Source organism: Suncus etruscus, chromosome 1, assembly GCF_024139225.1.
Source record: "Suncus etruscus isolate mSunEtr1 chromosome 1, mSunEtr1.pri.cur, whole genome shotgun sequence".
Classification (NCBI taxonomy): domain Eukaryota; kingdom Metazoa; phylum Chordata; class Mammalia; order Eulipotyphla; family Soricidae; genus Suncus; species Suncus etruscus.
Genome location: NC_064848.1, coordinates 1301806 through 1322455, shown reverse-complemented (window position 1 = coordinate 1322455; position 20650 = coordinate 1301806). Strand labels below are relative to the sequence as shown.

The following is a 20650-nucleotide window of genomic DNA, read 5'->3' as shown; positions in this document are numbered from 1 at the left end:
ATCCTTGGCTAGTGCTTGCAAGGCAGACACTTTACCTCTAGCGCCACCTCGCCGGCCCCTAAGACAAGCATCTTAACTTCTGCATTATCTCTCTGGTCCTAAATGTCCTCATATTAAATGAACAATACAATGAGTCTTTGTAAGTGTATCCTCTTAGTTCAGTTTTAGGATTACCTTTGAGTATTCTCACTTCTTCTTATTTTAATTTATTTATTTAAAGAAAATTTATCACATAGTTGACATAGTTGATCATAACACATTTGTTTTCAGATAAGTGAAATCATATTTGTTTAAAAAATATAAAGAAAAAATTAAAAAGAAAAATGAAAAGCTAAAATGGAAGAGAAGAAAAAAGAAAGGAAGGAAGGAAAAAGTGGGGCTGGAGAGACAGCACAGCAGTAGGGTGTTTGACTTGCATGCAGCCGATTTGGGAGGAACCCATTAGGTTCCAGGCATCCCATATGGTCCCCCAGCCTGCCAGGGGTGATTTCTGAGTGGAGAGCCAGGAGTAACCCCTCAGTGCTGCTGGGTGTGGCCCAGAAACCAATTAATCAATTGAGTTTTAAAAAGAAAAAAAAGGAAAAGGAAAAAGTATAGTAACAAACACATTTGTGAAAATTATTGTATCTTCAATGAAGTCATTAGTACAATGGCAGAGGGTTTAGTAAGTTCTTTTAGTTGTCCATTTTGCTAATTAGGGATGCCAGCATCAAACAAATGAAGTTGTCCAGAAATTCAAGGCACTATTACTGATACTCTGACTTTTAGAGGATGTACTCAGCTTCCAGGCCTCCTGGAAGAAGGAAGATTGGGAGGAGGAATGCCTACATTCACTCCAAAAAGCCCTGGTGATATCTTCCTTCAAACTGAGATGTACCTGAAACTGTGGTCAGATTGGTGTCCCCACGGGGAATTGTAAAGGGTCAGTGATGAGGCAGGGTCATTGGGGAAATGGTGATTCTGGGTGATGGAGGAGGCAAGCCTGGCTTTAGAGGGTAGGATTTGCTCCGCCCTTTTCCGGAGATGGCCAGCTTTCTGTTGCATGGGCCAGTGTAACCATAATCTTTCAAAGCTTGGTTTATATCTGAATCATGAAAAGAACGAGTCTATGGAGTTGGTCTGGTTCAAACATGGTGACTGCATTTGTGGGCGTGGTTTGAATGTTCTCACTTTTTGTGTGTGTGGGGGGTACATCCTGTGACTCTCAAGGGTTACTCCTGGCTATGAGCTAAGAAATCGCTCCTGGCTTGGGAGACCATATGAAACGCCGGGGATCTAACCAAGGTCCTTCCTGGGTCAGCCGCATGCAAGTCAAACTCCCTACCGCTGTTCAGGCCCATGAATGTTCTCATTTTTTGGGGGGGTACTCAGGGGTTACTCCTGGCTATCTGCTCAGAAATAGCTCCTGGCAAGCATGGGGGACTATATGGGACGCCGGAATTCGAACCAACCACCTTAGGTCCTGGGTCGGCTGCTTGCAAGGCAAACACCGCTGTGCTCTCTCTCCGGCTCTAAATGTTCTCACCTTTTAAGGATTCTTTATGTGCTCTGAATACAAGTGATTTTTAGCCCTTTTCAAATTAAGCATAATGAACTAGAGACAGAGGGAGGAAAAAAGATTGTTTGGAGCAGGGAGATTAGGGGGAGACACTTGCCTTGCATGTACCCAATCCAAGCAATCACCAGCACCACCCCTCAGCACCTACTGTGTGACAGAACTCTCCCCATCCCCATAAAAGTTGATCAAATTAGCAAGTTAAGAAGAATGAGAATGCTCTAAATGAGGGCCCAAGAGATAAGCCCCGAGTCTTACATTTTCTGGCTCCTTCAAAATCTTTAAGACATTTACCATGGGTGAATAAAGTCAACTCACCGGTCCTTCAGTTGAGCTTCTGTCCCTCAAGAAGTCTGTGGGGGTGCCCCAGCCTGTCCTGATGGGTTTATCAGAGAGGCCCTGGCAGATCTGCCTGGCCCAATGATGGAGCATCAGGGGTCCGGGGGTAGATGGGGATGCAGCTCAGGGGAGATACACAGTACCTTCTGTGACAGCTCCAGGTGAGGACATTTCTAAACTTCTGTTCTCGTCCCACGATCAAACACATTTCAGACATTCTGCGGAGGAGTTAAACACATCTTCAAACCTTCCCCATCCAGCCTCAGCAACCATCCATCCCCTAGTGACCCGGAGCTTCGGCTCTGCTCTAGGTGCCTGCCCTCTCCTTAAATTTCAGTACAGCTGAGTCCTGAACAAAAGGGACTCGGGCTGGTGGGTTCACTTCTGAAAGGGGTTTTATTTCCCATCGGTTCGTTTTGTTGTTTTTTTTTTGTTTGTTTGTTTTTGTTTGTTTTTTTACAGATTCACCCGATGGGAACTGTGGAGGAGAGTGGACAGGGCACAGTGGCCCCTGGGTACGAAGGCGCAGCTTATAAAGTACGCAGGGGTCTCCACGGATCTCGATTCTCTGCGCCCCCTTTCCCCAGCCTTGAGGATCTTCTGTCTTGTCTCACCCCCACCAATCGCCTAATAGCCTCGAAAGCCGAAAGTTTCTTGTTCTGGGGAGCGGGCTGGGGGTTCCGTCCCCTCCCGCAGCTGTGCCAGAACCAGCGCCCGTTCCCGCGGGCTTGCCCAGGCGCGGACCGGGGCGGGCGGGCACTCCGATCGCTGGCACCGGCGGGCACCAGAAGGCCGAGCCCCGCGGCTAGCCACACCCCGGTGGGCGGCGGCTCTAGAAGCCGGGAGAAGCTCGTCCGTCTTCGCCGCCGCTGCTGCCGCCGCACCAGCCTGTGCCCCGCTCTCTGCTCCGGCCCCCGAACCCCGCAACCCCGGCCCTGCCGCCTCCGAGCGCGCGCCGCGATGCCCACCGCGCTCCGGGCGCCGCCGCACCTGCTGCTGCTACTGCTGCTGCTGCTGCCGCCGGGTACCGGGGAACGGGCCGGGCTGGAGACGCGGGGAGCCGGGAGGGGCTGCGGGAGGCCGGGTGCCCCGACTTTCGCCCTGCCGGCTTTTAGGGCGCGCGCCTGGACAGCTCCAACCGGCGCGCTGGGGACGGGAGCGGAGTCCGGGAGGGTAGGACTGCCTACCGCCTCCCTGCTTAGGAGCAGGTGGGGAAACTGAGGCCACAGCACCATAGGCTGTTAAAGGCGCGACCCAAACACCGTCGGGAGAAGGGGCGCGGCGGGGAGGGCGCAGGGCTCGCAGACCCCTGGCGAGGGCCGAGCCGAGCGCATCTGGAGCGCGTCTCCGCGGAGCCACAAGGGACCCCAGGAAGCCAGAAGAACTCTAGGAGGGAGCCGGCAAGGGGCCATTTCGGTCTCTGGAGAAAGAAACCAGATGGAGCTGCGCCAAGTCTCCTCCTCTCCTCTCCCAGACTGTCCCCAGATCCGTTAAGTAGGAAACAGCTGCCTAAGATGCCCCAGGTGTGGTTCAGGAATAAAGAGACTTCCAGAGGCCAGGCGCTGGGCTCAGGGTGTGAAGGCTGCCGCTGTCCCAGAACCAGCAGGAACCAGGACCACACTCTGAGGTCACTGACCCACGTGGGCAAAACGTGTTTTCTAAGCGGGTCAGTGGTCAGGCCTTGACAGGATCTTGGGCAGGAAGTAGGGCAGTATGAGGGAGACCCGCGGTGCACCCCCAGCAGGCAAGAAGGCAGACCATCTGCCCTGGGTAGCCTGCTTCCCCCCCCCCCCGCCCCAGTCATCTATCTCTTCATCGTCAACACAGAGAGGGTCTTCCCAAGTACCAGCCCTAAATGCTCTCAGCCGTGAGCCAGCGCTCACACAATAATTATCTGGGACCTATGAGATCTTTCCAAACCAGGACCCAGGCTTTGGACCTTGGAACTTCCCACCAAACGTGAGAGGCCCAGTGGACTCTCAGGGCCTGCATCTCAGTCTGTAACACGGGGGGCCGGCAGATCTGGGAGTCTGGGTCGCCACAGAGGCCCCTCAACCCTGGAGGGGAGTGAGGGACTTAGGCAGACTCAGACAGCTGAGTCTGACGGGTCTCTGTCCTCAGTGGCCAGCGCCTCCGACGCGGAGCACCGCCTGTTTGAGAAGCTGTTTGAAGACTACAACGAGATCATCCGGCCAGTGGCCAATGTGTCCGACCCAGTCATCATCCAGTTTGAGGTGTCCATGTCTCAGCTGGTGAAGGTGGTAAGTCCCGGAGCCGCCAGCCATGGCCATGGGGTACGGGGGCTTCTGGAGGTGCCTTTCCCAAGCCCAGTCTTGTTGTTGCCACTCACAGTCAACTTGAATCTCTCTAGGATGAAGTCAACCAGATCATTGAGACCAACCTGTGGCTCAAGCAAGTAAGTGACCAGGCCTGGACACTGCCGCCCCCTGGTGGTCATGTCTTATTTGTTAGTGTGAATCGAGCAGAATTCTCCCAAGGCTTGGGAGCTCTTCTTTGGGGGGTTGCATGGGAGGGATTGGGGGCATTCGTAGCTCTGGCTCCTCTGGTCACAGCTCTTGTCTGGGCGAGAGTTATGGTGCTCAGGCTCAAAGCTCGTGGTTTCTGCTCTGAACATCTCTTGGGCCCAATGAGCCCCTCCCTGGCTCCTTCCCTAGAGCCCTTCAAAGGCCAACCCATTAGACCTGGAGGTGATGGCAAGGACCTTGTCTGAAAAGGCTTCTGAAAACCCATTTCAGGGGTGTGAAGAGCTGAAGGCTCCAACCTGGACCTGGCACTGGAGGCAACATGAGAAAAGACTAGTAGTTCTTACTAGACGATGCCTCCTTCCTGTCCATCACTCCCATGGGCACCACCCACCGGAGTAACTGGGTGGGGTGCGGCAGGGTGGTCTCGGCCTGCAGCCCCAGGAGGCTCAGGGCCGGGCAAGGGGGTGGGAGTCTCCCAAGTGAGTAGTAGCAGCAGTACAGCCCAGCCCTTCGCTGCCTACAGATCTGGAATGACTACAAACTGAAGTGGAACCCCTCTGACTATGACGGGGCAGAGTTCATGCGCGTCCCTGCACAGAAGATCTGGAAGCCGGACATCGTGCTGTACAATAAGTAAGGTGCTAAACCTGGCCCCCAGCTAGTGATGTAAAGAATAGGGTTTTCCTGACTTTTGACAAAGGGCTCTTTACAGGGGCTAGGGACAGAGGTATGCACCATGCAGACAGCCCCCTTCTTCCAGGGGTTTTCCACACCCCAGGGAGGAGCAGCTTTCAAGAGAACAGGCAGGTGCTGAAGGAAGGGGGAGAGGGTTTTTGCCCTGCAAGCACACTTCTGTAACGCAGGCCTGACATCTGGAAACCCACAAAGCAGTCCCTATTGAATTGGGCCTGGGACACTGCTTCCCTGTACCCTTGTGTGCCCAGGGTACCTGCATTCCGTTTGGACTGGCGGAATCAAAACCAGTGCTCTCACATACAAAGCATGTACTCAGCCTCTGAGCATCTCCTTCGCCTGTGTACCTGCTGACCCTATGCTTGTGCTCCCCTGTGTTCCCCAGAGTGTACTGCCCCCAACAATGGCATCCTGCTCTTACAGCACCTCCAAGACCCGTCTCTTTCCTCAGCCTTCAGGAAGCAACACTCTCCACATTCAAGCTACTTTATTAGGCAACAAAAATGTCAATGCATTATAGTGGGGGCAAGAAACTTTTTGATTATTTTGTTATGGAGCCACACCCGGTAATGGTTAGGGACTACTCCTAGGTTAGTGCTCAGGAGTCCTAGCAGTGCTGGAGAATCAAGCATTACCAGAAATCAAGCCAGGGCCTCATAGAGGCACATGCCCAAACAAAGCAATTAGTCTGCCACTATATCACAGCCATTAATCGGCCCTTTGTGATGTCAACTAGCATGTCCTCTGAGTGCTGAAAGGTTTCATTTTTGCCCCTGTGTTTCTTCTCTCTATGTTACAATGTTTTTGTCTTTTATTTTCACAGCCAAAATACTTAATATATAATTTTTTTTGGTTTTGTTTGGGGGGGCCACACCCGTTTGATGCTCAGGGGTTACTCCTGGCTAAGTGCTCAGAAATTGCCCCTGGCTTGGGGGAACCATATGGGACACCAGGGGATCGGGACGCCAGGGGATCGAACAACAGTCCTTTCTTGGCTTGCAAGGCAGACACCTTACCTCTAGTGCCACCTCACCGGAACCAATATATAATTTTTAATCTGATTATTTTTATTGAGATAATATAGGTTTCTATGACTCTCTGTGTTTTAGGAATACAATTTCACTCCTCAGAAAGCCCAATCTACTGTTTTGTATTGAATTCTGTAGAAAAAGTACTCTGAGTTTAGGAGCTGGAAAGATAGTACAGTGGGTAGGGCACTTATGTGGTCCCCTGAGCCTGCCAGGAGTGATCGTTGAGTTCAAAACTAGGATTAAGCATGTAAAGCAAAATTAAAAATATTTTTTGAAGTATTCTGAGTTTAGGTTTTGATGTCCTAAGAGGATTAAAAAAGCTGGTTTTGGCTAACTCTTCTTTTTGTCACTGGCAAAAATAAGGGGCCTCTTTACCACTTCCATGACAGTCTGAATCTTATTTGCTATTTTCCAAGGGAAACATAACATTTATAAATATTTTTCATGCAATTTCTTTTTGTTTTGAGGGCCACATCTGGCAGTGGTCGGGCTTATTACTGGTTCTGCACTCAGAGATCACTCCTCAGAGAGATCAGGGGACCATATGGGATGCAAGAGATTGAACCTATGTATGCCACATACAAGCAAGCACCCTGCCGCTGTACTATCTCTCCAACACCAAATTTCATGTAATTTTTTTGAGCCACACTTGGCAACGCTCAGGAGTTACTCCTGGCTCTACACTCAGGAATTAGTCCTGGTGGTGTTTTGGGGACATATGGGATGCTGGAAATCAAACTCTTCATGCAAGAAAAAGACCTTATACCCTGTACTATTTCTCCAGCCCCTCAGGCAATTTCTATGTGTAAAATAATCTCTGAGGAACTGGAACAGAGGTTGAACTGCATTGGTTTGCAGAAGGGGAGCTGTCACTGGTCCAGAGCCCCTTATAAAGCTGGGCAGGCTGGTGAGACATTTTGAATAAAGAGCTTGAGTCAACATTTTCATCTCCTGATTGGAATTTTCTAGCTGTTCTCTTGCTGGCAGTCTTAGGCGAACAGCTGGAGTGCTTCTGGATGTGTGATTTTTTAACAAGGCTGAGAGACACGGCAAATGCTCCAAATTGGATGTAGAGAGGTGCAGATAGCATAAGGAATCTCCTTGGAATACAGCCCGAAAGTGCCTTTAGAGAAAATCTTTCTGCTTCTCTGCCCTAGTTCAAAGATTCTGTTTCTAAGGATTGGACCTCAGTGGAGGGTCCTCTTGATTTCAACACACCAGAAACACCCTTGACCTCCTGCCAAAGTTTCTCCTGTGACATTTTTGTTTTTGGAAGTTTATTCTCTAGTGGAATCCTCAGAAATGGCTCATAGATATGACCTGGCATAGGTATTCATAAGTTTCTAATGCCTGTAGCTCCTTTAAATTTAGGTTTCTGAGCTGGATATTTGCTTGGCTCTTTGTCTCCATCCAGGACAATCTTTAAAATAAATTTTTTTAATCACTGTAATTTATAAATTTACAAAATTGTCAATAACAGGATGTCATGAAGACAACATTCCAAGACTGCACCCCCTACTAGAGTGTCTATTTTTCTCCACCACTGTCTCAAATCCCTCACACCCCTCATCTAGGTACCCCTGACCACTACATCTTACTGCCATGGAAAGCCCAGCTTAGATTCTAAGCCCAGTTCTTAAATTTTGCTGCTCATCTGTGACCGTCTTGACTCTTCTCACCCACTGTGTTCTGGTGGAGAAGTGTTGCCGACAAAATGTGATACTAAGCTGATTTTCTTTGTGGGTAAGGTAATAAGTGTGTGCTAGTCTAGGGTGGCACATGCAGGCATCCATGCCAGAATGTCAGAGAGGATCATTCTTTGTTCTGGGGCCAGCAAAAGATATTTTTTGCCTTTGACTTTACAGTTTAGTTATTTTACCCTGTACAGCATCTTCCTGTATTACAGAAAAGTCTCTCTCTCTCTCTCTCTCTCTCTCTCTCTCTCTCTCTCTCTCTCTCTCTCTCTCTCTCTCTCTCTCTCTCTCTCTCTCTCTCTCTCTCTGTCATTTTTGTTTTCAGTAGTACAGAGGGTTACTCCTGGCTCTGCACTCAGGGATCACTCCTGGTGGTATTCAGGGGACCATACAGGATGCCAGGAATTGAACCTGAGGTCAGCCACTTGCAAGGCAAATGCCCTATATATAGCTCTGGTCCCAGAGACAAGATTTTATTATTTTTCTAATTACAGCTTTTAAAGATTTGTTCAACTCCTTTGTTTTGATTTTTCTCCCCAGTTCCTTTTGGCACTTACTGGAACTTCTTTACCTGTATTCTGTCCATATTCCTTCTTCTCAGATGAATTTCTTTTTTTTAGAAATGTTACCTTCTGGCTTTTAATTTCATCACTGTGCTTTCTGTGATGTCTGTTCTGGTGCTTTTAGTTTAGTTTTTTGTCAGAAATGGTTTTCTCCCCTCAGTTCTTTATTTAACTTCCTGGACTATAACTGTTTCCCCCACCCCACCCACCCCATTTTTAAAAGTTAAATCGCTGTGAATTACAAAGTTGTTGTTGATGATTGAGTTTCATTCACACCATGTTCCAACACCCATCCCTTCACCAGTGCACATTTCCCAATACTAGTGTCCTCAGTTTCCCTTCTGCCTCACAGCACCCTACTCTCTGTGGCCCCTGAACAGGTCAACCCTATTATCTTCTGTAAAATGCTGGGACATGGAAGAGTGTGAGGGCTGGCAATCTTTCTTTCTTTCTGTTTTGTTTTTTTTTTTTTTCTGGAAAGTGCTTGACAATAAATAGTTTTGGCTCTGCTTTTTAGTCTGAAACACAGCTGTTGACCATAGATCTCAATCGGGCACGGTTGTGTGTTCTGATGAAAATAGTTTCTAGGGGACAGAAAGATAATAAAGTGAGTAAAGAAGGCACTTGCCTTTCATGTGGTCAACCTGGGATTGATCCCTGAGTATAGAGCCATAAGTAAGCCCTGAGCACTTCCAGGTGTGGGGCACCATCACCACCACCACCACAAAAAACAACAAAAAGCAACCCTGCCTCCAAGAAGACAATGTTTGTTGATTTCATTGATTTTTTTTTTTTTTGGTTTTTGGTTTTTGGGCCACACCCTGCAGTGCTCAGGGGTTCCTCCTGGCTGTCTGCTCAGAAATAGCTCCTGGCAGGCACGGGGGACCCTGTGGGACACCGGGATTCGAACCCACCACCTTTGGTCCTGGATCGGCTGCTTGCAAGGCAAACGCCGCTGTGCTATCTCTCCGGGCCCGATTTCATTGATTTTTGTTGGGTATTTGGGAGCCATATTTTATATGCTCTGGGGTCTGTGCAGCAGCAAGAATTGAGCCTGTATCTCCTACATGCAAGCATGTGCTCAGCCCATTGAGGCCTCCTTTTCCCACATCAGTTTGTTTTTAAAGAGGACGCTGACGTGTAGGTGGAGAGTCAGGCATTGTGGAATGAACCATGTGGTGGCAAGGTGATCTGTTGGGGAGAGGAGCAGGGTGGCAACAGATTGGGTCCCTTTCATGAGACTGACTCCCCTGTCCCTCATTTCAGACATTGTCACATGAGCAGCTGGACTCAGTGGCTCTGCTCTGAAGACCAGAGGCCATCACGCCCTCTCTTTGTCTTCCCAGTGTCGTCGGAGACTTCCAGGTGGACGACAAGACCAAAGCTTTACTCAAGTACACAGGGGAAGTGACTTGGATGCCCCCTGCCATCTTCAAGAGTTCCTGCAAAATCGATGTGACCTACTTCCCATTCGATTACCAAAACTGCACCATGAAATTCGGGTCCTGGTCCTACGACAAGGCCAAGATCGACCTGGTGCTGATCGGCTCCTCCATGAACCTCAAGGACTACTGGGAGAGCGGCGAGTGGGCAGTCATCAAAGCACCAGGCTACAAGCACGACATCAAGTACAACTGCTGCGAGGAGATTTACCCCGACATCACCTACTCGCTCTACATCCGTCGCCTGCCGCTGTTCTACACCATCAACCTCATCATCCCCTGCCTGCTTATCTCTTTCCTCACGGTGCTGGTCTTCTACCTGCCGTCCGACTGCGGCGAGAAGGTGACCCTGTGCATCTCGGTGCTGCTCTCCCTCACCGTGTTCCTGCTCGTCATCACCGAGACCATCCCGTCCACCTCCCTGGTCATCCCCCTGATCGGCGAGTACCTCCTGTTCACCATGATCTTCGTCACCTTGTCCATCGTCATCACCGTGTTTGTGCTCAACGTGCACTACCGCACCCCCACCACGCACACCATGCCCGCCTGGGTCAAGGCCATCTTCCTGGACGTGCTTCCCAGGGTCATGTTCATGACCAGACCGGCCAGCAGTGAGGACCCCCTGGCTCGGCAGCCCAAAGCCCTGCACGGCGCTGAGCTCTCGAACCTGAACTGCTTTCGCCCACGGGAGACCAAAGGCTGCCAGGAGGGTTTCCTGTGCCAGGATGGACCCTGCGGCTCGTGCCGAAGGCGCAAGCTCAAAGTCTCCAATTTCAACGCCAACCTGACCAGGAGCTCCAGTTCCGAGTCCCTGGAGGCCGTGATGTCCCTCTCTGCCCTGTCACCGGAGATCAGAGAGGCCATCCAAAGTGTCCGTTATATTGCCGAAAACATGAAAGCACAAAACGAAGCCAAAGAGGTAAGGAAACGCTGCGGCCTAGGTAGGTCTTTCTGCAAACATTGGCTCCTTGCGTTGCCTCTAAGGTGGGAGTGTAGAGCTTCTGAGTGCAGCGGGGCCTTCAGAACATCCATGGTGGAAGAGAGGGAGTGAGGGCTGGCACAGTGACAGGAAAAGGCATGAGACTGGATCATCTCCGCATCAGTATTGATCCACTGTATCTCCTTGTTAATTATTTTTATTTCTTTTTTAAAATATCTTTATTTAAGCACTATGATTAAAGCATGTTTGTAGTTGGGTTTTTTTTTGGGGGGGGGGGTTTGGGTCACACCCGGCAGTGCTCAGGGGTTACTCCTGGCTCTATGCTCAGAAATCGCTCCTGGCAGGCTCAGGGGACCATATGGGATGCCGGGACTCAAACCAATGGCCTTCCACATGAAAGGCAAATGCCTTACCGCCATGCTATCTCTCCAGCCCCTGTAGTTGGGTTTTAATTATATACAATTTTTTGTTATTTATTTTTATTTACTAACTTATTGTTTATCTTTATTAATGGTTTCTGGATCATGCCTGCCAGTTATTTGATACTACTGGCTTAGTGCTGAGGGCTACTCTAGTGCTCAGAGGACCAAGCACTGCTAGGGATGGAACCCAGGCCTCTTGTATGCAAAGCATGTGCCCAGCCTGTTGAACTCTCTCTCCTGTCCCTGAACCTACAATTAAATTTTTTCCTTTTTTAGAATTTTTATATATTTTGTTTGTTTTGGGGGGTTGGGGGGGTCACACCCAGCAATGCTCAGGGGTTCCTCCTGGCTCTACGCTCAGAAATCGCTCCTGGCAGGCTCAGGGGACTATATGGGATGCCGGGATTCGAATCATCGACCTTCTGCATGCAAGGCAAATGCCTTACCTCCATGCTATCTCTCCGGCCCTTTTCTTAGAATTTTTGATGATAATGTATTTGCTAGAGTGTATTGTAGTTTAGGTAACCTGGTGATAGATTTTGGTGTTCGAAGTTACTATACTCCACCAACACCACCACCAATGAACCCGCATGGCGGTTTTTACTTTCTAATTGTATTCCCCACTTTCAGGAGTATTGTACAGTACAAAGTACTTCTTCTGGGTACAGTCCACTGAGTTGTTACATCTTATAGCCGTGACCATGTAAAGATCCTTCCTGTCTCCACCCAGATGATAGCCCCCTCTGATCTGGGAAGACCTCCATTATTAAAAATGAATTACTGTAAGATACACTTACAACGTTATTTATGATCGCATGTCAGTCATCCAGTGTTCCAACAACGTCCCTTCATGGAATGCTCATTTCCCACCACTGATGTCCCCAGTTTTCCTCCCATCTCCTCCATTCTGAGCCTGCCACTATGGCACTTTTTTTTTCTCTCCTTATTTCCCCCTTTCCCTTTTAGACATTGTGGTCTGCAATACTATTACTGTAGGGGTATCATGAATATCACTTTATCTCCTACTCAGCACCTATTAATGTCCAGAGTAATAAATTTTTGTTTGTTTTTGCATCACACATGGCGGTACTCATGGGTTACTCCTGGCTCTGCACTCAGAAATTGCTCCTGGCAGGCTCAGGGGACCATATGGGATGCTGGAAATTGAACGCAGGTCTGTCCCGGATCGGGTGCACACAGGCAAATGCCCTCCTGTGTGTGTGCTATTGCTCCAGCCCCAAGATTAATCATCTCTGACCACTCTTGCCACTACTGTCATAATGGTATCTTCTCTGCATTTTTCCCAGTATTGTGACAAGCTTTCTACCATAGGCCAGTCCTCCTGGCCTTGGTTCCTATTGTCTTTAGATATTATTCTCATACTTGTTTGCTTTATTTTTTTAGATAACCCACTATTGTGATCATTCTTTCTGTCCCTCTCCCTCTGACTCATTTCACTCAACATGATAAGCTCCATCTTTGAACTCGTTTCTTTACTCACTCATCTATTCTCAAGCATTTGGGTTGTTTCCAGATTGTGAGTAGTGCTGCAATGAACATGAGTGCAGATGCCTTTTCTGCACTGTTTTTGGATCTCGAGGGCATATCCCCAGGGGTCCAAAAACAATGCTGGGTTGAATGGAAGCTCCCTTCCTAATCTTCTGAGTAAAGTCCATAGTGCTTTCCCCAAAGGCTGCACATTCCTACGAGTCTACATTCCCACCAGCAATGATTGCGAGTCCCCACATCCACACCAGCACTGCTTGTGCTTGGTTTTTGTGTTTTGACAAGTGCCAGTCTCTGTGGTATGAGATGATATATCATTTGTTTTGATTTGCATCTCCCTAATGGCTTTTTTCTTGTGCATTTTGGCCATTTGTATTTCTTCTTTGAGGAAGTTTTTGTTTATTGCTTCCTCCTATTTTTTGGTGGGGCTGAATGCTTTTTTTTATTCATCTCTACCAGTGTCTTATATTATATTTTAGATATTAATCCCTTATCAGATTGGTATTGAATAAATAATCTCTTCCATTCCATGGGTAGTCTTTGTACCCTTGTCTTCATTTCCTTTGAGGTAGAGAAGGTTCTTAGTTTAATGTAGTCCCATTTATTTATCTTCACTTCCACTTGCTTAGTCAGTAATATTTCATCCTTGAAGATGCCTTCAGCTTCTATGTTATGGAGAGTTCTGCCTGTGTTTTTCTCTATGTACCTTATGGGTTCAGGTCTGATATCAAGGGGGAAGACCCCCTTTTTTTTAATAGTTCAATTTTATTTAATTTTTAAAAATTTTTATTTTTAATTATGAGAACAAAGATGCAAAGAAAGAGGACAAAGTAAAGTTACAGTGGAAGGACAATCACCCATAACATAATTCTCAGAAGAAGTCCCCTTGCTGATATCTTAACTTTGAACTTTCAGCCAAAGAACATTAAGACAAACAAAATAGAATCCATGTACAATTACTTTGTCCCTCAAGTCCTCAGATTGTAACACATAATATTTCTTAACAGCACACAAGGCAATCTAAAGCCATAAAACTTACGTAGCTCCTTAAACATTAGAGGCATAGTATCTTTTACATTTCCCTGTACATGCATATTAGCTTAAGTTAACCTCAAATTTTAAGTGTTTTTTTTAAGGATTAGAGTAAAAGGAACACAGTAAAAATGGTGTTAGAGTGGCAATTGTTGTTTGCATAGGCCCACCAAAATATGAGAGGCATGGAAAGAAATAACCTTGGCCTAAATACAAAGAGACCCGACCCCTGAAGTTTCCTGGCATAAGACCAACTCTAGGCTCCAGGCAAGTTAGATCGTCCAATCCAAGACATTGTCTGTAGTGCCAACAAACTTCCTGCATTGCCCTTTAATGGTGAGGTGAAACGAGAGGACGCTCCACATCCTGACTTCTATGTAGGATATGCAGATTCCGGGATCTTTAATACAGAAACATGATACCAAAACAGAGACTGTATGAAGACCCCCTTTTTAATGTCATCTGTTCTTTGCTTTGGCTATACTCAGGACTTACTCCTGGCTCTGTACTCAGAGATCACTCCTGGTGGGCTCAGGGGACTATATGGGGTGGCAAAGATCCAATCCTGGTCAGCCTTGTGCAAGGCATGAACCCTATTCACTGTACTATAGCTCTGGTCCTGAGAGAGATTTGGTTTGGGGGCGGTGGTGAGTTGGGTTTTGTGTGTTGGTTTTTTTTGTTTGTTTTTTTTTTTTTTTTTTTTTTTTTTTGGTTTTTGGATCACACCCGGCAGCACTCAGGGGTTACTCCTGGCTCTGTGCTCAGAAATCGCTCCTGGCAGACTCGGGGGACCATATTGGATGCTGGGATTCAAACCACCACCGTCCATCCTGGATCAGCTGCGTGCAAGGCAAACGCCCTACCACTGTGCTATCTCTCCGACCCAGAGAGAGGTTTTTTGGTTTTTGGTTTTTGGTTTTTGGGCCACACCCGTTTGACGCTCAGGGGTTACTCCTGGCTAGGCGCTCAGAAATCGCCCCTGGCTTGGGGGGACCATATGGGACGCTGGGGGATCGAACCGCGGTCCGTCCTACGCTAGCGCTTGCAAGGCAGACACCTTACCTCGACCGCCACCTTCCCAGCCCCAGAGAGAGGTATTTTTAACTTTAATGGATACTGTGAAATTTCCAAAGTGTTTGACTCAATTGTCATTCACACCAATGTTTCGAAGTTCCAGTGGTTTTGCATCCTTGCCAGAACGTGTGAAGAGGAAGATCTTTGCTATTTTAATGAACATTGTCCTAGGCTGTTATGATTAAGGCTCTTTTTTCATGTGTCTATTGGTCATATAAATATCTTTCAAGTTGTCTTGTTTAAATTTGCTCACCCAGTCTTCAAATTGGGTGAGTGGTTTCCTCCCCACACTGATGTGAGAACTAATGTCGAGTGCTGAGAATAGGTGAATTTGACCCCCACTTCTGGGGGCTCCCCAACCTTCTGTTTACTTACCCCCAGGGTTACCAGACTCGAGCTCAGTAATTCCATAAGAAGATCTGCTGTGGAATTAATTGGCTTTGCCTTAACTTGATAATTAGCACAGAGCTAATTACCAGCTAATGTCAGCTCCTGATGTGCTGGAAGTAATTAATGTTGATGGAGCAGTATGGTGCCTCTTTGGTTCCTCTGTGAGTGCATATAAGACTGGAGAAGAAACAGCTGATCTTCCCCTCACTGTCCCCGCAGCTCTGAGTGTGTCTTGTAACTATCATAAAGCATAACCCCTGTTGCTGCTTATAATTTAGCCAAAGAGTCAGTCCTGTCTTTGATTTGTTGGGAGCAGGCTGGGGAAGTGGCACTGGGGTTATGGGAGGGGGCCTTACGTGTGCAAGACCCCAAGTTCCACCCCCAGCGCCATATGCTCTGTCCCTTCTGCAGGGTCTACTCAGGTGGGAGCCTAGTGGCTTTCAGCATAGCTGAGCTCAAGTCTTAAATTCAGGCCGGGTTGGTATCATGGGGGGGGACCGCCAGACCCCCAGGAGGCTGCGTGAAAGATGCCTTCCCTCAAAAACATATCATTTTTAAAGATGAAGCAACTGTTGGACCTTAAGTAAGTGATGAGTGGAAAAGGTGTCTGACCCTTAAAAACTGTCATAAAACTGCTTTAGACTCTTGATTTTAATTTTATTTATTTATTTTTACTTTATTTAAACACAGCAATTACAGTTGTTTATTTTTTAGTTACAAAGTTGTTCATGATTGAATTTCAGTCATATAATGTACAACACTCTTCACATTTCCTGCCACCAGTATCCCCAGTTTCCTTCCCCCTGTCCCTCATCTCTCCCCGCACCCCCCCCCCCCCGCATCTCTAGAGCAGACATCTCTAGAGACTTCTCTCTCTCTTTTTTTTTCTTTTTGGTTTTTGGGCCACACCCGACGTTGCTCAGGGGTTACTCCTGGCTGTCTGCTCAGAAATAGCTCCTAGCAGGCACGGGGGACCATATGGGACACAGGGATTCGAACAACCACCTTTGGTCCTGGATCAGCTGCTTGCAAGGCTATCTCTCCGGGCCCGAGACTTCTCTCTCTCACTTCTCTCTCTCTCATTTTTTTTTAGACACCGTGGTTTTCAATATTGTTACTGAAGGGGTATCATGCATATTACTTTATCTCTTTTCAGCACCCTCTATTAAATCATTTGACAGTAGCAATAATTAACTAAAGAATGAGATCCAAGTGTACAGTCTGGCCTTTGTATTATTCGTACAGTAAACATGACATTTGCTCCAAAAACTGCTATCTAGGCATCATCCAAAGACCTTCGGTATAGAGACAGACATTAAAGAAAAAAAGAGCCAGTGCAATAGTACAGAGGGGCGGCACTTGCCTTCCACACAGCCAGCTCAATCCCTGATTTCATATGGTCCTCCAAGAACTGCCAGGAGTGATTCCTGAGTGCAGAGCCAGGAATAAACCCCGAGCACTGCCAGGTGTGCCCCAAAAACAATAACCAAAAAAAAGGGGGGAGGGGGAGCTTTACAACAATGACTTCAGTAGAATTATAAACTATGATACCCCAATAAAAAGGTAATTTAAAATTGTGACTAGGGCTGGAGAGCTAGTACCTTGCAACTGGTCCACCCAGATACCATCCCTGATACCATGTGTTACCCTGAACTGTCAAAAGTGGTCCTGAGCACAGAGCCAGGAGGAAGCCCAGAGCACCACCAGATGCGAATCAGAACAAACAAAAATGTCACTTAAGGAAAGGTGAGGATTGGGTAGCGGAGCAGTGGTACATAGATGGTTCATCTCTGGCCAGTGCTGCTCATTTCTGCTCAACAAGGAATGGGGTTCATGGTGGGAGGGGAGGACTTCTTTTTTTCTCAAAGCAGCAGAAATCTGGTCCACAGGCCCCTGCTTGCAGCCTGTTTTCTTTTAGTGGCTATTCCTGGCTGGTGCTCATTTAATTCTCTCCTCCCTGTCTAGATTTTCTCTATTTCTCACTCTCCAGGCCTTATGTACCCCAATCTTATCCACACTAGGATAAGTCTTGGTGTAGTCTCCAAATAAGTTGTCCTCAATAAATTGCTGGGTCTAGTTCCCAAACCTGATCAACAAAATTAATACTAGAGATGTTCTTCAGTATGGATTCTGCAGGCAATGGCTTTTCAACTCACAATGGCTCTTTGAGTTAAGGTTTCTTCTTATCACTACATCCAGCTGAGGGAATAAATTAAGGTTCAACGTGGTCATTTTCATGACAAGAGCAGAACAGAGCTAGTATTAAAATCCAAGCCTGTTTCCAATTCTCTGCTTGCAAGCCCTTTGCTTCCTACAGCCCAGAGTTTCAATTGGTGGGGAGTGGGAAGGAATCACACATCTATTGTATGGCTGAAGTACTTATAAACCATAATCATAGGAATTCAAATAAAGTACTTTGTGGCTAATATGTCATTAGAATTTTAGTTTTACCTCTGATGTCCTAGTGTTACCAAGATATGCGTTTACTCAAATTCATAATAGGGAAATAAAATCCTGGTCGCCCAGTCCCATTTCAATGCACTTAATTAAATTACTAAATCACATGCTGCCTCTTTGTGATGTGATTATTTCTTCAAATGAGTTGATTCATAGGTTCTCTCTTCCTCAATTCAATTATAGTTTCCTTGCTTTCTGAGTTGTCTAAGAGTGTAATTAACATATCATTGTATTTCCTATTCTGAGCTTAAGTTGAAACCATATTATATACAATTAGTCTTATTCTTTCTTCCATCTTACTCTATTGTCAATTATTTTTTATTTTCAACCTGGCCTATAATATAAAGTATTCTGTGACACTTTGGCCTGTAATTTAGGGATGATACCTGATTAGTTTGTCATTATGAATGGGACAGTAGGAGAAAAATATTATAGAAGACATGTTAAAAAGGAAATTATTATCTAAAATTGGACAAGAATGAGTACTTGGAGACAATGGTAATTATGTTGGGTTGTATTAACTCTTCAATAACCAAAAATTCTCCCAAAGAGGATCTCCAGTCAGGGATCTGGTTTTATTTTTTTAATTGCTTTATTTAAGCACCATGGTTACAAAATTATTCATTGTTGGGTTTCAGTCATACAATATACACCATCCTTCACGAGTACACCCTTCCCGTCACCAAAGTCTCCCTTTTCCCTCCCATACCTCCAGCACCACGTGTCTCTAGGGCAGATGATTTGCTTCTCTCAACTCTCTCAATCTCTCTTTCTTTGGAATTCAATTTTTAGAAAGTATAGGCCATATATAGGTTCAGAAATTTCTCATTGGGAACAGATTTAACATGACATATTCTACAGATTTAACATGACACATTCTATATTCTTTTTTGGGATGGGGTTGGACCACACCCAATGATGCTCAGGGGTTACTCCTGGCTATGTACTCAGAAATCACTCCTGGCTCAGGGGGCAATATGGGACGCCAGGGTCAGTCCTAAGCCAGCTACGTGCAAGGCAAATGCCCTACTGCTGTGATATCGCTCCAGCCCCCACATTCTATATTCTATTTCTCTATTACAGAAACAGAAATATGACTAGATTTCCTTGGAATACATCAGCTAGAAAACAAAGTTTGGGGGCTGGAGTGATAGTAAGGTGCTTGCCTTTTATGAAACCAACCTTAATTTGATCCCTTCATCCCATATGGACCCCGAGCACCACCAGAAGTGATTCCTGAGTGCAGTAAGTGTGGAAAGCCAGAAGTAAGCCCTAAGCATGCCTGGTTGTGATTTCAAAAAAAAAAAAAAAAACTGTCCAGGTATCCTGCATGTTGAAGTCACAATGTTCTACTACAACACAATTAAACACTCAACACTGAAGGAGTGTACATTGCCTTTACCTTTGCGTTTAAACTTCTCCTCTTTCACAATTCTTGCTTTTGTCTTTCAGATTCAAGATGATTGGAAGTATGTTGCCATGGTGATTGATCGTATTTTCCTGTGGGTCTTCATCCTGGTGTGTATTTTAGGGACAGCTGGATTGTTTCTGCAGCCCTTAATGATCAGGGATGATGCCTAAGTATTGAATTCTACATTTCACGACTGTGTGTATGTGTGTATATAGCAGGGAGGACTTTTTCTTTTTTTTTTTTTTTTTTGTGTGGTTTTTGGGTCACACCCGGCAGTGCTCAGGGGTTACTCCTGGCTCCAGGCTCAGAAATTGCTCCTGGCAGGCACGGGGGACCATATGGGATGCCCCCATTCAAACCAATGACCTTCTGCATGAAAGGCAAATGCCTTACCTCCATGCTATCTCTTCAGCCCTGGACTTTTTCTTTTTAACTTAATGTTTCTGTGTGAAGTGCACTGAACATAAAATTTACTTCTTATTTGTTAACATGCTTCGATTTTAATCAAGGCCCTGTGAGTTACAATAGTCTTAGTGTTAGTTTCAGTTTTTATTTGCCACTGCACCTATCAGCATAGTATCAGAATCTTCCACTAAAATCCCCTTTCACCTCCAAACATTCTGTCACTGATTCTCAAGGCTGTTAACATTAAGTTTATAAAACTCCCCATTTTCCTCATCTCAGCCATTTTGTGGTGGACTGTCCAGTAATATTAAGTACAATATTCACACTACTGTGTAACATAACCACCTCCATCCTCATAACCCTTTTCATCCTGTAAAATAAAAACTTTATACTTATTAAATAATAATTCCCTCTTCTTGCTTCCACTCCTATCTAAGCCCCTGGCAATCACATTTCTACTTTGTCTTTAGAATTTTGATTAAATCTAGTGACTGGCTTATTTTACTTACTTACTGTCCCAAAGGCTTTTCCATTATTGTAGTCCATTTTCAAATTCCCTTCTCTAAGGTTGAAGAGCCCACTGCATGTATCTATCACTTTTTGCTTTCTTTATAGGCACTGGGATGCTCCCATGTTTAACTATTTAAAGTAATGTCACAGTGGGCATGCACACACAAATAAGTTTCTGCTTTCCATTCTTTGGGGCATGTACATAAAGTGGAACTGCTAGCTTGTGTAATCCTATTTTTTTGTTTTGTTTTGTTTTTTGGGGTCACACCCAGCAGCACTCAGGGGTTACTCCTGGCTCCATGCTCAGAAATCACTCCTGGCAGGCTCGGGGGACCATATGGGATGTCGGGATTTGAACTAATGGCCTTCTGGCCCCGTGTAATCCTGTTTTTATTTATTATTTTGTTAGGGCCATACCAGAAGTGATCAGGGGTTATTCCTGACATGCAGGAATCACTCCTGGTGGCTTGGGAGAACCATATAGGATTCTGGGGATAGAAACTGAGTGCAAGGCAAATACCCTACCCACTGGACTACATAGCTCTAGCCTATAATTCTATTTTTAAATGTTTGAAAAAACTGTCAATGTTCCCAGTGGCCACTCATTCACATTCTAACAGCACACGGGGATTTTCCTTCCTCCACGGTCTTGCCAACACTTGCTAATTTGTCCCTTTGATAATTAAGTAATTCTAACATA

The 20650-nt window shown here is 46.3% G+C and overlaps 1 protein-coding gene across 1 annotated transcript; it reads left to right on the top strand.

Annotated features, from left to right (window-relative positions):
• Window positions 1-2827: 2827 nt before the first annotated feature.
• Window positions 2828-19278, top strand: CHRNA3 (cholinergic receptor nicotinic alpha 3 subunit). Its single transcript, XM_049778696.1, has 6 exons — window positions 2828-2918; window positions 4016-4155; window positions 4266-4310; window positions 4904-5013; window positions 9708-10722; window positions 19077-19278. The coding sequence occupies exons 1-6, from the start codon at window positions 2855-2857 to the stop codon at window positions 19203-19205; spliced, it is 1503 nt and encodes a 500-aa protein (XP_049634653.1). The 5' UTR covers window positions 2828-2854; the 3' UTR covers window positions 19206-19278.
• Window positions 19279-20650: the final 1372 nt, after the last annotated feature.